Raw genomic sequence first — 18,706 nt, 5'->3', positions numbered from 1 at the left:
ACTGATTATGATAACAATAGTTGATCGTTAACGTTATTCGTGATTATAATAATCGGATTCCACTGCAATTGTTTCTTGCTTTGTAATTAAATACATTTTTTTGAAGCACGTGTGTAAACGTATTTGTGGAAGGTGCGCAGTCATCGCAGCGTGAGTAATAAGGTACTTTCAGAATTCGACAGTTTGGTCGCGATCTCTTGCACTTGATGGAGAACTGCAGAGGACAACCTGCTACTACAAATCAGGCGTAACAAGTTACTTCCATATGAACATTTTTTAAAATTATCCTGTATTTAGCCTGCTTGATATATTTGTATTAACACTATAATAATGTCTTGGGAAAAGCGGCTCCATTCATTGTTTCGAATTTTTATTGGATAATCTCAACAGTTTCTTAATTTCAACAGTTTCTAGAAATAGTTAAGATTATTTTCCTTACGCGATGTTTTATGTTGTTAAATATTTTAAAAAAGTAAATATAAAAAAGAGAGATATTATAGAAAAATAAAAATTGATAATTGGAGATTTTTTTCGATGTGGGTGCGATACATACAATATAGCCTATATAAATAACCAATTGCTTATACATAGTATGTTTAAGCAATTCGCCATTTATTCAAACGCTGTTATTGATCTTCAGTTACATAGTAATTTTATTTGCCATGGTTTATATAAAATAGAAAATTATCTATTAAACGTTAAACACACTTCATTTTGATAATTTAAAAAATTATTATTTTTTTAATCTACAAAACGTTAAATTTATAAAACAGTAAACAATATACATATTTTTACTTTTTTGTGTTTTTATATAAATGCTGTTTATGATTAAAGAATGACTGCACTTGGCAGGGTGTGGGCAACTCTTGGCTCGAGTGTCAAACTAGGCACGCCAAAAACTTTTTACAGATACACAACCCAGGGCTCACTTTAAAAAATATCTGACATCTTTAGCGAGTTGTATATTTTAACTGAATGGAATAGTGTTTGCCGCTCTAATCAATAAAACTGTAAAGATTATTGAATAAAGAAACAAACACTATGAACTGTTTTAGTAATGATAAGAAAATGAAACAAACATTCTATTAAGCGTATTTCCAAGACATCTATCTCTGCTACATACTGATTTACAAGAAGGGTATTTTCCCGTAACATCGTCCAACCGCTAGAGCAAATAATATGCTCCCAAAAATTTTAGTTGGCATGTGATAAAATTTTGCATCAGATTTGACGATTTTGGCACACGCACTTAAGATGGATGCCCACCTCTGACATACTGTCACGAATTCGATTGTTTGTCGGCGCTAAATCTGAAACTGTCGTCTTCTACAAAAAATTTACAAATATAATTAGAAAACTGCGACCTCTAAACACAGGATTGCATGCAATGGGGTAAGCACTGCGAAACTGCAGCCGCAAAGAAAAATAAAATCAAATATCTCAAATGATAATTACTATGTAATAAAAATTAATGTTTTTGATCAAAACCAGCGCCGATCAAACGATTTATTTACTAGGGCTACATGACATGTGCTCTTCACAACATCCCGGTATTACCCAACCACGAACTGCAGTTGCTCTTACCTTCAAAACTGTTGCTCACCTAATTAATAATGAGATGGTTAAGTACAATAGTTTCTCGTTTCTTTCCATGCTCACGAAGTTCAGTAGTTTCTGAAGTTCCTGGGGGAGTCCGGGTCATTCCCTAGTGAGTCTTCCCCTTCACAAATGCGTAAACATTTTTGAGAGAGGTGACATTTACAGAAAAGAAAGAAAAAATTCAAAATTTTATTGTAATGATCAAATACCAGTAATCATAATTAACACTAGCCTAGAGAGAAATTTAGCAGTCTATATGCAACTAAAACATTCTCCTGTCCTGAAAATTAGTACAAGACTCGCCACTATAGCATTATTTGATGATGTAAGCAACAAATATTACTACAAGACAGTAGTGATATAAAAGAGACCTTCGCCACGCAGAATACATTCCAAAGGCGATGAACAGTGATCAACTGCTCTCATTAATTGATCGTCTGTGATGTTTCTCACATGCATTCTGATTTATATTTTTAAATCGTTTCCTACTATGATTAGTTTTATGCTTGTTGATTTGAATTTGTTAATTCGATGAAAATCAATTATTATCATCAGAAAAAGTATCACTTGACCTCTCGATGTTTATATCAATTTCTAGCACTACTAATGTATGAACGAAACTAGAGCATGATGAACACGTTTGCTATTGTGACGTCTCATAAATATTCATAAATAAATCTGTCGTTCGAATTATATGTAATTTTTACCTATATATTAGATATGTAATAACAACTATCAAATAAAAAACTCATGAAATCGAAGTACATGAATTTTCTTTACTTAATAGATGGTCATATGGTTTTTTTTAAACTCCCTGTGGATATTCAAGAAGGCGGTTTTTTTAGCAAGCCCATTATGGGTTCGGTCAGGCTCACAGTGAAGCGGCCGGGTGGTAAGGGATGAGGCTCGGACACTCTCCCGAAAAATTCTCGGTTTTTTTCGAACCATCTGGATTCGATCCCGGTTTCCCTAGAGCAGTTAAACATACCTAGAGAGAAACTACAGAAATTTTTTGTGGGAGGTTTGTCATACATATGTTGGGTCTTGTTGCTCCCATTGTGGACCAGGCCATCTTAGTGCCCAAAAGGCGGGAGGAGACAAAAATTGTACTTTATGAATATTAAATATGTCATTTGAGTCCAACAAGTGTAGGAGCTGGATTAAGTACGAAGATTGATTGATAAATAAGTTTAGGAAAATGTTCTACATTCCTAGACTTATTTGTTAATCAACCTCATAGAATAATGCGGCTAGTTTTAAAAGTAATGAAAAACGTTTATACTGAAAATAAATGTGTACTATTAAAATAATCATTTAGAATGATTGAATTTTTCGTATTCGTGGATGAAAGAAACTTTGCGGTTTATTCTCGATTCATTCTCTTTGGCACCTTAAACTTAAGCATTTGATAAAACAAGTGTTAACCTTTTGACGACTCAGCTTAATTTTGGGAACAATTAGAAATCTAATAGTACCAAGTGAAGAAAGTGCGGAACTTGTAACTTCGGGTTTTTAAGCATATCACTGTTTTTTTTCTGTAGTGCAGTCTTGAGTTATTAAGATGCAAGAAAAAGAATGATCTTTTGATCTTGCTATGATTAAATCGTTGAGTATTCTTAAAGTTTGAATTTCGCTCGGTGCTCGACTTTCCAATGTTAAAACTTCGATCACTGAACGTTACTTCGCACAGAAGTTAGGAAGACGAATTCATGTTTAAATTTGAGTGTTACGCAACATTGTACACAGCAAACAGATTATGCACATATAGACTAGATACATCCAACACTCGTTAATACAGGGTGGTTATAATTAAAGTTGCTCTACTCAGACCTGTCTAGAGCCCGTTTTTGTGAACGCATTTTGATGAAACTTGGTATATATGTTATATGAACCATGGGGAAAAGGAAAATGCAAAAAAAAAAAAAATAGTTCGAATTTTTACCACTAGGTGAAAAAATGACGCACGACGAACAAGAAACACAAAATGGAAACACGCAAAAGATTTTTATTCACAACATTTGTTCAATATGCAATCCATTTGCATCAATTACATGTTCAAAACGCCTTACAATGCTGTAAGGTGTTTTGAATGCTGTAATTGATGTAAATAGATTGCACATTGAATAAATGTTGTGAATGAAAACCTTTTGCGTGTTTCCATTTTGTGTTCCTTGCTCTTCGTGCGCCATTTATCACCTAGTGGTAAAAATTCGAACTAAATTTTTTTTGCATTTTCCTTTTCCCCATGGTCCATATAACATATATACCAAGTTTCATCAAAATACGTTCACGAGAACAGGTCTACACAGGTCTGAGTAGGGCAACTTTAATTATAACCACCTTGTATATAATGATGCCCTTGTGTTTCCGTCCCCGCACTTCGTCAAAGTTTCGATAGGATATAGACCAGGGATGACGAACATTTTTGAGTCAGCGTGCCACACAGTGAGCCTAATGACCTTTAAAAATATTTATGCGTTCCGAAGTTTTAGAGTTGCAATAATGATATTTAAAAAAATGAAAGGAATATGCTTTAATTAGAATAAATGTAAAGAAGCTGACTGAAAAAGGATGATCAGGTAATAAACTGGCAAGATAATTAAAAAATATGATAAACCGAAATTTTATTATATGTTACGTGCTACTTTGGGCATGCGTGTCATAGGTTCGCCACTCCTGGTACTGTATAGAGTTTCAAGTATATGCTGTCTTCTGAGCACATGTATGTTGATTCCAGTTCTAAATCATCCAGATATTGTTCTTGGTTCCCTAGAATGGGTTTTATTGCTTCGATTCTCTTCTTTTACTATAGTTCAACTTCAAATTGCAGGTCCTTATACTTAATTTTTTTTTAAAAACTATTAACATAAACATTTGGCTCATATTACCCTAGACATCATTATCTGTGCATTTGAAAATTCTAGATTTTTCTTTTTTATCAATTTTTTTTTTCTATTTGTGATTGTACTGTCTTACTATACTGAAAGCCATGCCTTTTGCAAATCCAATGAATCATTGTTGCTATTTTGTTATGCCATTTAAGAGGTTTTGTTCAATTTTCTTGCAGCAGCTTGTGTTCAATGTGTTTTCACTCTGTTTGCAGAGGCAATAATTATATATCAGAATTTGTGATATTAAATTTCATTATGACTTAATAAAGATTGATTAAATAAAATTTAGATATATTTTGAAAAAGTTATTGTTTCGATATACAGCTGTGGTTCCCAACCTTTGTGTTTCACGAACTGCTTTGAACACAGAATCTGTAATCCTAATTTCCTTAAGTGAACATACTCCATATGATATAAAAACGTTATATTTATTAGGTTTTTGATAAGTCATATTCAATTAAACAAATAAGAGTCTGAAAATAAATACTGTACTTATGAAATAAAAATAAGTATAATGTGTAAAAATTCTGTTACTCGTAAATAATTATTCGTCTTCAATGAAATACATTAGAACACGAAGAACAACTTTCAGCATAATATAAAATCAAACAAACTGATTAAATTAATAATTAAATTTAAGTTCAGCAATGTTTAAAGTATTACAAACGTTTTAGCACGAACTCACTGGGCCATTGTGACGAATCTCAGAGTTTGATGGAAAATATTGGTTCTATATTTCATAGTTTCTAGTAATCACACACATACATTATATATGATATACACGCATATATGAAAATATTACTTCATTCTCATTATCGCTGAGTCGCATTTAGTAGTTCGGGATTTTAAAGTGAAGAATAATAATTTTTTGACTTAGTGTCATATTCAGTAAGTACTAGGAGTTGGTTAATCTATGGAGCCCCAAATTTTTCGACTTCTCGTAAAACAAAATTCTATTATGTAAAGTTTCTCTAGTACAAAAAATCATTTTGAGTGAAGAAATTTAAATTGTAATAACTGAATTAATTTTGGGTGTCTTTTCACTTAAATATAATAATAGTGGCCAGGACTTTCCAGTTTCTCTTCCAGTTCCAGGACTCGAGTTATTCTAAAGCAGTGATGAGCAATCCTTTCTCTGAATGAAGACCGCAAGGGAACTAAGTCCCTTGTGGTCCTCATCTAGATCTTCATTGGCTTCCTGCAGGCCACATCAGGGGTTTTTTTTTGCAGGCTTTAAGCTTGCTGAGTACCAATACACTCCATAACTGTAAGTACACTAGACACTAAAATAATACAGTATATGCTAACGATATGCAAATTAGTAACGCATAATGTATTCCTATATTTTACTGGTCCAATTTAGTCTTAATGTTTATCACGAATATCACCGTAATTGTGGTTGCATAGCGGCACGAGACTGGAAACGTAATTTTATTTTCCTGTTTTCTAAGTCTCAGGGATTGTTTGACTGTTCTAAAGTGACCACAAGTATTCTGAGTTCATTATTATAGTTAATTTTTTGAAGCAAGAATAGAATTATATATAATTAGATTATTACAGTTGTGCAGTTCGGTACGCTGCAATGAATAAGAATTTTCACAAAATTTCTTGCAATCATTTTCTTGGAAATTCTTACAAAATTCTAATTTTAATAATTGGAATAGAAAAAGGAATATTAAATTTATGTAAATTTAGCTACAAATTTAAAGTAACCCTTAATAAAATATATTTGTTTTCAGCCTTTATATATTTTTCAAAAATATCTATTTCATTTCATAAATAGGTTAATGTAATTGTAAGAAAATCCAAGGAGCGACTTCTGGACTAGATCAGAACTCTTACGTATGTAGCTACGTAAATACTGTGTAAAAAGGGAGAAGCCACGTAACACTTTAACTATAAATTGTAGACGATCCTCATTGGCATGTTATGATGATGAAATTTGAAAAAATCTCTCACTTTCGCATTCTCGTAACTTTATTGTTGTAGAAAATATATGAACAAAGTATCAATATTTATAATTTAATAGGGGGAAAAACGTTTTAATAACTATGCAATCGGTTTGAGAATAGAAATTCATATTCAAATAGTACGTGATTGGTAAAAGGACAGATTATATCATCTAAACCAGAGATAGGCAACCTTTTTCTATGTAAGGCCGCGACTCCACTAGCCGTAAAAGGGCCGTAAAACCCCTCACCGTAAAAGCTTTTAATCACGTGACCATGATATTTTACGACCTGCTCAGGCGTAAAATATCATGGTCACGTGATTAAAAGCTTTTACGGTGAGGGGTTTTACGGCCCTTTTACGGCTAGTGGAGTCGCGGCCTAAGGGCCACATTTAAAACTTTTGAGGTGACGTGGGCCGCACACGAGAAAAAAAAAAAGAAAAAAAAAATCGAGTAATTCACAATTATTTGATCATATATGGTTATAAATTAACACAAGTATACTTAAATTGACTTCTATCACTGATGTGTCCAATATATCTAATATAATATATCTAATATATCTTTCACGTTGATTTGAATGTTTCACATTATCATTCGATATCTTTGGCGCATGGTGGTGAGCTAATGGCATTCCATTTCATATCAAACGAATTATGTTATTGGCTTACTTAGCTGCTTGCCACCTGGACCACCTTTCATTATCTTCTCGATAAATCATTGCATGCATAAGATAATAGAAGCCATGTACTGTACTGTACTTTGCATAGCTTCCTTAATAACTTCATATGAACAATCAATTTTTAAATTATAAGAAAGAATGAAGGTCTGATTGATATTTCGACTACTTAAATGCACCTTTTAGGATATTTTCAATTGAAGATGCTCTTATTTTCATTGTTAACAATGCGAATGAAGTCAAACGTCGATATACTGCCCTCCTAAATTGCCACCCTCATAAAGCACCGACGAATACTGGAACGGATCTAATCTTATAATTAAAAGGATCTTCAGTATCTTTGAATTATTGTATGTACGATTTTACATTACAAACATTATCGCCAAATCACGTGACTTTCAAGCTTTCAAACTCAAATTTTCGTATAGATCTCATAAATGCATATAATACTTATTGCTTCAAGTAGCCTACTTCAGTTTAGCGCGAATAGATAAGTGGCGCCAAATCGAAGTTTGACTGTATTGTATATGATCGAATTCATCAAATTGTGTGCACACGAGTTTAGATAAACGGTCTTTTTTCATTCGCTACTTATTGAATTTTTAATCGAAAATTTAAAATACAAGGAAATTTTTATTATTTACATAAATTTACCTATATATAAGTAATAATTTCCTTGTATTTGATTTATAATTAATTTAATTATTTTTAACGAAAATGAAGAATGACCTTGGATCACTTGTTTTAAAAGTTTCATTCTAAATTTTATTACCCATTTTTTTCATATAATATTAATATAAATATCTACTGTATGTTTTTCTAGAGATTATTTAGATTACGCTTCTTATTATCAATTTTTCTTTCCTATCAAGTGTGAAGTTCATAAATAAATATCACAATTATCGTAATTATGCCACAAATCATTCTCTTTGTCTCATAAATATATTTAAGCAAAGTAATAATTTATTTAAAAGTTTTATGGATACAAAAAGAGATTTTTATATACGATTATTTTTCAAATTTTAAGATAAGGCAATTATTTCTCGGAACTATTTGAACATTATGATGATAAATCCTAACATTTTCCGCAGTTTTTTTTTTTTTTTTTTTTTTTTTAATACTTAACGCCGCTTTTTTCTCGTAGAATATTTAAAGGAAGTAAAGGATTAGATAAGACTTTAATTTTTCTATTTTCTTTTTAAAGGTAGATAAGACTAAAAATATAAAAATTAGAAAAATTAAAGTATACGCAATTTATATATTTATGATGTATTAAATTTTACTGGTATTTCTACAACTTTCCTTATTGTGTAGAACTTTGTTTATTGGTTATTCTCATAGAAAATTACTGGTCGTTATCAGAACCGTCTGGAGGGGGATGCTGGGGACTTTTCCCGGATTAATTAGGGGTCCGTAGTGGTCCCTATTTTTATAAATTAATGTTGTTTTTATTAGCAAAAACAAAATCGTTTAAGATTGCGTTTTTATTAATAAAGAAACATTCTACGTATTTTATTCAAAAAATGACAAAAGGGGACGTTCTCACACCGGTCTCCGTACAAGCTCTCGATGGTCCTGGTTGTTACATAATTATTAGTCGAACCTCCAATAACGACTGCCTCTAAACAGCGGCCATTTTTTCCGGGAACTTTTAAAATGCAAAAATAACCTGCAAACAACGACCATTTTTATGTTCCCGTCAGTGGCCGCTGTTGAAAGGTTTGATTGTATTTTATTATTTTTAACGTTTTTTTCAAATCGTTATTAAGAAATACGCATTTCGGTACTGCATAAAAGGGACCCTTTTTAAAATTAAAACTGGAACAAGGCCAATTATTTCTGTTGTTATTTAATTAATATATTTTAATATAGTAGTTATTACTTAATTCTTTTAAATGCTATTTTTTAAATATTTTACTTACTAAATCGTTTAAAATGAATAGTAAAATATTTAAGGAATGCGAAAAAGTATCGCTATTCCTTTATTTGAGCAAGAATTGTTTTGAGTACTAATACAAAGTCTAAAAATATCACTGATTTTAATATTGTATGTGTTATGAATGATTGATATAGCGCAACTTCAAGCATTATTATATATAAATTTACATCAATTCATAATAAAGATAATTAAGTTATGCTTAAAACTACTCTTGCATTGATTTCAGACAAATCTGAAAATATTGAATTCGTAATACGTACATTTAAAAATATTAATTCATTTGTAGGCGTGGTCTGATCGACGAAACAAGTTCAATTGTTCTCCAACTTTGGAAACTTAAAAGCATTTCGACATTAGTCGATTTCCTCGAATGAAATTTTCTCTCCAAATTAAACAATAACAAGGCCTATATCAGAGAAACGTGTTTAATTAGGGTTTTAATAAAGTGTTAACGAATTTCCACGTATCTCGATGTTTATAAACCAGCTTACTTTGTTGCTTTCAATTGTAAACTACAATGAAAGAGAAAGTATTGTATTATTTCAAAAATCTTACGTAAAAAATTACCAAACAGGTTATTAAGACCTCGATACATATTTATGCGTTCTCATCTACGATCTCCAATTGTATATTATTTGGTGTAACTGGAAATAATTTCTATTGTACCAGTAGTTGACAATGCACAAAATAATCCGCTAAATAATTTGTTAAAATTTATATATGAAACTTGAGAAATTTTGCTTGTACAAGATCACATTATTTTAACCTTTAATTTAAAAAAAAATCATTAAATGTTCTATTTAAGTCAGTTGTTATTATTATGCTTTTATAGAAAACAATCTTAAAAAAGTAAATAATTGTTAACTTAAAATAAGAACTGAATAGCAACTTAAATAAGTGCATTTTAAAATTTAAATTAATACTTAAAAGTAATTTATAGCGCCGTAATCTAGAGGTGCTTCGAGGTACTAACCTTAAACAGGACGAGGACATTGACTCATTGGGAGAGCAACAACAACGGCATTTTTTAAAAAGCCAGCCTTTGATTTAATTCCTAATTCGACTGCAATATCGTACTTACTTAGTAAAGATTATGTAATAATTATAGAATCATATGTGACGTATGCGATTCGAAAGGAAAACAGTTACGTGTTAAATTGCCTAACCGATCGTTTCAGTTTTCTTCACTATGCTTTATCTCGAAGTACTAGATGATAGCGGGTTTCATTTACCTGTGATTGGTCGTGGTTATGTTGTGCTATTGGTTAAATTGTCGAATGTGAAACTCGAGTTTTGTACTTTCAAAAGTTATGGGGAAAGGTAAGCGAGTAAGTGTTTTAAAATATGTTTGTGCACGCTGATTATATATATATATATACTTAAGAGAGAAGAACTTTACTATTCATCTTCGAATGTTTAAGCATATTTATGCGAATTGTTTCTTTTGTTCGTGCTTTCTCAACTATTAAATACACGTACTGTAACGACAAGAATCTATTATATGAAAAATGATATAAAATTTGACTAAACTTGTGAAACGAGATTTAAAAAATCTCGTTTTACAGATCTAATTTTATATTTAAAATAGCGTTTTTTTATTATTAATTTAAATTTGTTTCACTTAAGTCATTTTACAAACAATTCATGTTTATAAGATGAAAATTTAAAAATTATTTTTATGTTCTTGATGAATGAAAATGCTTGACAAATAAGTACTAATTTTCCTTCCAATATATTACGTCTAAGAGTGCCGAAATATTTAAATGGCCCGGACGAATCTAGACAAATTTACAAATAGGAAGTGTAGTTTTATTGGAACCTATTTTTAAGAACTCGGAATTAAACTTCTGATAGCTGATAAAACTGCATATAAGATAGATAAATAACTAATCTTTATAACTAAAATAAAAAAATATATCTTTAATTATAATCTTTGTAGATAATATATAATAAATTATCTTTGTAATTTTTATCTTTTTAAATAGTTTCTTTATAGAAAAAAAACTATATTTGTTTGAAAAACTATTTCACAATAGTTTATTTTATTCTTTTAAATATGATTGACACCAGTAATGTAGTGAATAATGATAAAATCCGCAAGTTACAGGAACATTTTTACTCAGGCATAAAATTATATGCTATGAAATACTATCTAACACATTATGATTCGAAAAATAAATCTTTTGAGTGAAAGAAATAAAGATTTTTTTACGAAAAATTTAAGCATTGTATGTATTCTCGTTCCCTTAAATGCTTTCATGACCTTACTGTTATTACTGTTTATCGAGATAAAAAAAATTAAAAAAATAATGACAGAAAATTTCAGAAAACCCTTTTTATCCTCACAATAATTATTGCTTAAACTCAATTTCAGCGAATTTTTTTTATAGTGTAATTAAACAAATAAGATATTTTTAAATTGCAGCTTTTAATTAACTGTATTATTTTAAAATCAATGATTATAATTAGTAATCTTTCTAATTATTTTTAATATTTGATCTGAATAAAATATTCGTACAATGTTCTTTAAAACATAAATCATAATAAAGTTTGTCATGTAGATAGTTTATAGTAACGTGTCGCATTATTCAAATATATGTATAAGTTTAATTCAACAGAAATGCGCGTAGTTAAATTGTTAAATAAACTATGTCGATTAGTTTTTATTAAAATAAACTAGTTTCACTAACAGAGTGGTTTATTTATATTTAACATTGTTTTTAGTCATTTAATTTAGTCCATTACTAATTTTATTTAACTTTTTAAAATTATTATTCAAAATATTGAATAAAATTAGTGAATTATTATTGATTTTTGTTTATTGTACTATTTACTGTATATTTATGTAAAACAGAAAAAAGATGCTTATATTCAGATAAACATCACTTATCAGGCAGATCTGAATTGAAGATATAATCTTTAATACACGAATTACAGTAAACCTTCGATTTAACCGATAGAAAGCACGCTAAAAGGTTGTCAATGGTATAAAGTACACAGTTTACTGTACATTATAAAAATGTTTTAATGCATTTTGTACATTGTAAATTCTTTCATTAATATGCTTCTTTATAACATATTCGCTTCAATGAACTCGACAATAGCGAACACCTTTCCTCAGTTAGTCCGCTAAGTCAATAGTATGTGTAGTGGTGTATTTGAATAGAATGGCAGATAAACTATTTTATCAAATAAATTAGGGAATAAAGTATTTATGAATGTATATTTTAAATTCGTTATAAATTTTCTAGTGTTATAAAAAATTTCTTGATTTTGAAAATTGCTTTTTAATAATTTTGAAATTACCTCTTGATAGATTCATAATTGTTTTCTTGATAATTGAGCAAGAAGCATTAGAATAAGGTCAAGGGAAAATAAAATATTACAAAATTTTTTTAACGGAGGTGCAAAGTTTCTTATAAAATTGTTTAATTTTTAATCTTAATTAAATATTAAATGTAATAATAATAATAATAATAACCGAACTAAAGGAAATTTTCGTAAAAAAAGAACAAACAAAATTAGTCATAAATTTGAAAGATGTAGTACAACCGCAGTATATAATAATATACTCTGGTACAATCGTGGGTAGAAAAATGAAAGGAAATAGCATGCTTGTCTCGCAACGAAATAACGAATCGATAAAGTTTAATTACAATGTATATTTTATAAAATACATTATTACAAAGATTTTGAATCGTTTATGTTTTGAAATACCGTATATCGATAAATTGAATGCATCTTTTCGAATGGCAGTTCTCTAAATATGGTTAAAATTGAATGTTTTTATTTGCTTTTGAAAAATAAAGTTTGTCGTATTTCTCTTGTACTGTACAGGTACTGTAATATAATGATGTAAAGAGGTAGAGACTAGAGTAATGGTGGAATAAAATTGCAGAAATACAGTAGATCTTCGATTTAACGGACTAAACTGGGAAAAAGGAGTGTCTTCTATTTCCGAAAGTCCGTTAAATCGAATGCGTTTTAAAAAGATATTAAATTAATAACGAACTTGCAATGTACAGTACAAAACGCATTAAAATATTATAATTTATGAGTACGTTGAGTAATTTATATTAATTGGCTCATCGATTCAATCTATTAGCATGTTTTATTAGGAAATATGAAAATTTAAAATTTTTCATACAGAGCAGAAATTTTGTCCGCTAACACGGAATCTGTTAAGTCGAGGGTTACTGTATAAACAACAGGATTACGAAATACTACAAACGAATTAGAACTAAAGAAATCACTCTCTTTCATGCTTCAATATTTTGTCATTAAATAATTTTTGAAGACGCATCCTTAAACTTCGATAATGCAACTTATTTCTAGTAACGTAATAGGAAAAATGCATTGTAAATATTTATTTGAAATGTCTTGAGTAAAATGAAAATACAGGTTATTTTCTTCCGAGCAAGGTGTAAAAATATACTAGATCTAGTTCATGATTAGTGTTTTATTTTTATTGCAAATTAAAAATATATTTCATATTTTTGCATCTATTTATATGAATGACAGAATTTTTAAATTACATCTAATATAAATCTTAAATATTTTTGGTTTGTTTGGCTACGAGTTCGCGTTTAATGACGCTGTAATCAAGGATTTAGATACATTATCAGTTTATAACGTTGACAATGAATTATGAAGTCTGATATGAATTTTGTATTTCAAACTTTGATTAAGATTTCTCTGTCAAAATAAATGAGATAAATGCATTAATTATAGGCTTAATAAAAATCCTTCTTAGAAATAAATAAATAAGTTATTATATTGTATTGTAAATATAATATATAATCTTATTTATTTTATATCAGTAGGTGATTTTGAAGGTTTTCTAAAACAGATTTGAATTACTTCTAATGCGATATCCGTGATGAAGGCCTCAACGTAGACAAAACAGTTCTTAATTCAGAAACAATTTTTACTTTCCTGGCTGTTAAAGTAAGAAGGAAAGAAAATAAATAAGATTGTATATATATTTAAAATGTTTATTTGTGTGTGTATTTTTCTAAAAACGAAAGAAAAAACAGCTGTAAATGCATCAAGATAAATAGTCATATGATAATTAAAATATCTTTTTATTGTATAGCCTATATATTCGAAATCGATATTTATAAGATAAAATATCTTATATCAAATAGATATTTTAACATGTTCCTCTACTGCAGTAGTTTCCAACTTGTGTTGGGTAGAAGCCCAAGACTCCTCAATAGAATCAGTGTTTGAGTTGTAACTAATCGAGTACTTTAAATATGTATGCAAAACTTATTTAGACATTTAGTTTCAAAAAGTATGTAGTGTAGGGATTCACATACAAATCTCACGTCTCGCATTTGTGAAAATAAAACCTATTTAGTCTAATGGTGAGAATGTGTTTGTATGTAATATTTTTATTTTTTATATTTTATCAGGAGATAAAGGGTTCCGCGGTTAAAATAAATTGGAAACCGCTGCTCTAATGAATAACAGAGCCATCGAAAGGGGAACTTATCTCTTTTTCATTCTGTAACCGAGAAATCTCCCACGATCGTTCGTCCCCTCGCTATATCTCTGTATAGAATTCATTCTTACATCCGTAAAAAGACTCGATATCGACATTTAGATCGGTGGGTGATTTTGAGAGTTTTCTAAAACAGATTTAAATTACTTGTAATGCGATATTCGTGATGAAAGCTTCAGCATAGACAAAACAGTTCTTAATTCAGAAACAACTTTTACTTTCCTGGCTGTTAAAGAAGGAAAGTATTGTAATCGGTCAAATTTTGACCCTCAAGGTATTTTACAGTTTTCGATGTCTTAAGGTCCCTTGATTTCAAAAACAAACAAACAAAACAATTATATGTGTGTTGGCCTGCATTTAGCTTTATATCTCAGGACCCCGAATACCAAAAGTTTTTAAATTTGACGCAAATCTATTCCTATATGTATGGGGCATTGATACTATTACATTCTGGAAATTATAAGTCAAGGAAGAAAGGAGATAGACGATCTATCTCGAGTGGGGTCAGACTTAATGAAAATTTTACTCTACGATTTTATAAAAATTTATCCCTATCCCAAAATAAGGTTTTTGCCTTTAACATTTAGAAATTATAAGCTTAATTAAAAATTATCGGACTTCTTTCCTGGTCCCCTTAACCTCCTGTTTGAGTAGCCTATATGATGTTATAGTAGTTTATTCGAAAAACTACTATAATAATAGAAATTCATCGTATCTGCGTGACAAAATTTAATGAGTTTTGGAGTGATGCAACACCGGAAACGGAAATAATGTTTATCCCACATACCATTGCATTCCTGCATACCTTTTTACTAATATAATTTTTCGATAGAATATCTTCTCATTAAACTTTTTAAAATAATAAAGTAAACTTTATTCACTTTATGAGATTTTCCATTCCCTGTTTAAGCAATTATTTTAACGACCTGTACGCTGTAAAAATAATTTTTACAGCGTACAGGACGTTATACTGTATACACAGTTTGTGTTATACTGTAATACAAAAATGTTGTTACGTGATATTATTGTATAGTATAGCCTAAGGTATAAAATACTAATCTTATAATATAATCGAGATGGATTGATCATAATAATAATAATGATAATAATAAGCGCAGATCCCAAACGGTTAGGAGTTGAAAGTTGGAATTTGGTACACAGGATACGTCATGAGAATGCACGCTAAGAATGGATTTTTGGAAATTCCACCCCGCGGGAGAGAGGGAAAGAGTTAAGGATGACCCTAAAGAACTCGGCTTCTGTACTATTTTAGATGAGGACTTTTGCGTTTTGCGGGAAATCGAACATATTTTTAGACCTATCTAGAAATTTTTTAATTAGCCTCGGGAAGAGGGGGACCTAATTCTTGCACCCGGTGAAAACGGGTAAGATCGGCTATAATCTTAATCTTCGATATCGTTACTTTTTGCCCGAGCAACGGTAAGCTTATCTGCTAGTAATACATAAAATATACCAAACAAAACAATGATATAACGTATAATAATATATCTGATACTATTGTTTAAGTTATTTTAGTATGTAAAATATACCATGTTTATATTGACTGTTTCTCGATGATTTTGCTTTAATTGCGTTATAAACAATGACTGAGCCAGAGGGGTACCCAGGATCTGAACTACTGTAGAGGGGGGCAACTTAGTTTCGAGAAAGTGGGGGGAGAGTGAAATTTCACGATAGATGGCTCTAGTCTAGTTACAATATTTATTATTCAAACTGATACTAAATTGATACATCTGTGCTCTGTGTCAGTTACTACACTTTAATTTTTCTTCTAGGGAGGGGCACCTACCCTCGCTGGGTATGCCCTTGGACTGAGCCCAATCACAAAAGTTGCCTGCCTATTATTTAAAATTTTTATTTTGATAGTTAACAATAACAGAAATAATTCCCCGTGTTCCTAGATGCATCTTTTATTATATAGGGTGATCCAAAACTCAATTAACTAAATTAGCTGGAATTTTTTCTTATATCTTAGTTAACTGACTTTTAGTCCACCCTTGATTTAGATATGACCACGCTATAACATTATCTTTGCTTCATTATTTTAAAATTGACAAATATATTTGTAGAGACAGCGATCCTATTCGATTATTCGTAAAATACATTGAAAAGTAATTAAGAATTACATATAATGGGAACTCGATTATCCAAATTTGATGGGACCACAAGTCTTTCGGATAATCAAGAAACTCATTTGACAATGAATTTTGGGTATATCAAGCAAGCACTGTGCATTTAAAGCTTCATGAATTATAAATATTGTAATGCAATTACTGTATTTGAAAGTAAATTACTTTACTCAGAATCTAATTTTATTCTGACCTAATTTTACAGTGCTACTGTACAATCAACAGATTATGTAATAATTTCCAGTCAGGTGGAGAGTTTGATCTCTGTGTATTATACTGTGGTATATATGTTGCTAAATGTTCTGTACACTTTTATTATTGTTATTATTATTTTTATTTTATTTTTTTAAGTTTCGAATAATCGAGTTTCTATGATATATATAATGCAAAACTTCTTTAGGCACTGGCTACTTTTGTAAAAATAAATGTAAATGCTTGTCATCCATCATGCAGCTTTTTTCATACAGCTTTATGTAATTTGGCATGTTGAAAATGAAAATGAGGTGCTAATACAATGCAATTTATTGTGAAAATATCGACTTTATTTTCTGTTAACTTGTGATGATATTCATATAATTTAAAAGTTATTTTTAATTTTTTATTTCATTTTTCAGTAATTCATTCATTGGAATTTTTTACTTTCATTGAATTTATATTTATAGACTGAAAAACTAAATAAAAAATGCCAAAAAGTATTTTTGGAGGAAAAAAGTAAAAACTTTGTCCATAGAAAATACAGTAAATGTTTATTTCTATAAGAATGAAGCTCTTCAGAAACATTTAAGGCAACTGTTCAAAGAGGAGTCTTTTTTTGTTTAAATACAACAGAAAACAGTCACAAATAAGACAAAGTTGGAAACAATTTAAGTTCACATACTAGATGCATAAAAATTTAATTACAAATCATTATTTACTTAAAATGGCATTAAGAAGTTCTCTGTTTTATATATATATCAAATATAATATTTTTGCTTTATGCTGAAATATATACATATATATATTTCAGCAAATATCTTTGTTCTTGCTATCACTCAATGGTTGTGCACTTGCTAAGCACAATATCTCTGAAATCTTTGAGAGTTGTTTCCCTCTTGAACATACAGCATTTCTCCCATCCTATTAACTTGCTAAAGCTGTTTTTGTAGAAAACCCAAATAGGATCTTCTTTGGTCAGTCAAAGCCATAACACTTTTTATTTAAAAAATCATTTTTAATTCAAAAAGCTTTTTAAAATCTTAAATGTGCAATTAACGTTGGGCACATAGAGCAACTAGCAAACAAAGACCCTCTGGACATATCATGATTCCCCATCTGTTGATGCTTATTAAAATGAAACAAAAGGCATTTGCACTGGAATCACTATATTGGCCTTACTGCATATATCATTTTTGTGCAGAATGTATGAGGGCTGTTTTTTTAACTTCCAATGGTCCATAAAAAACAGACAAGTGTAAATAACAAAATGAATTTATTACCAAAAGTTAAGTACAAACATGGTTACTTTTCAGCATAATCACTGTGAAGATTGAGGCATTTGTCATATCTGTGGATGAGCTTTTCCATCCCCTTGTCATAGAATGTTTTCACCAGTGAATTGAGATGGCCTTAACAACATTGTTTTGAAGATTGTCATTAGTCACTACACTCTGGTCTGCTAGCCACATTTTCAGTTCAGGAAAGAGGTGGAAGTCTTCACATATTAAAAAGTTCCAAGCTGGATGGAAGTCTGAAAGGTGGAAGTCTTCACCACCTTTAAACACCCAGCATATAGTCCCAATTTAGCACTGGGCGACTTCCACCTCTCTCCAGTAGGAAAAAGTGGTTAGGAGGGCAGAGGTTTGAGACTAATGACGATCTTTAAAACAACATTAGGGCCCATCTCAAGTTATTGGTGGCAACATTCTATGACAAGGGAATGGGAAAAGTTTGTCCACAGATATGACAAATGCCTCAATCTTCACGGTGATTATGTTGAAAAGTAACCATGTATC

At 30.1% G+C, this 18,706-nt stretch overlaps 1 protein-coding gene across 2 annotated transcripts in view; it reads left to right on the top strand.

The window, feature by feature from the left end:
* anne (anne boleyn) overlaps nucleotides 1-18,706 on the top strand; it is a 133,241-nt gene that overhangs the window by 56,816 nt on the left and 57,719 nt on the right. Inside the window, exon 1 of one of the 2 annotated variants that reach the window (XM_067278981.1) lies at nucleotides 9,974-10,379. The exons of the other annotated variant lie outside the window; for it this stretch is intronic. Within the exon in view, the coding sequence (XP_067135082.1) occupies nucleotides 10,370-10,379 (10 nt within the window). The 5' untranslated portion in view covers nucleotides 9,974-10,369. Of the gene's footprint in view, nucleotides 1-9,973; nucleotides 10,380-18,706 lie in introns of those variants that run through there. 2 annotated transcript variants of the gene reach the window in all.

This window comes from Centruroides vittatus, unplaced genomic scaffold (assembly GCF_030686945.1).
Source record: "Centruroides vittatus isolate TY-2023 unplaced genomic scaffold, ASM3068694v2 contig_846, whole genome shotgun sequence".
Taxonomy (NCBI): Eukaryota; Metazoa; Arthropoda; class Arachnida; order Scorpiones; family Buthidae; genus Centruroides; species Centruroides vittatus.
This window is presented reverse-complemented; position numbering and strand designations above follow the sequence as displayed.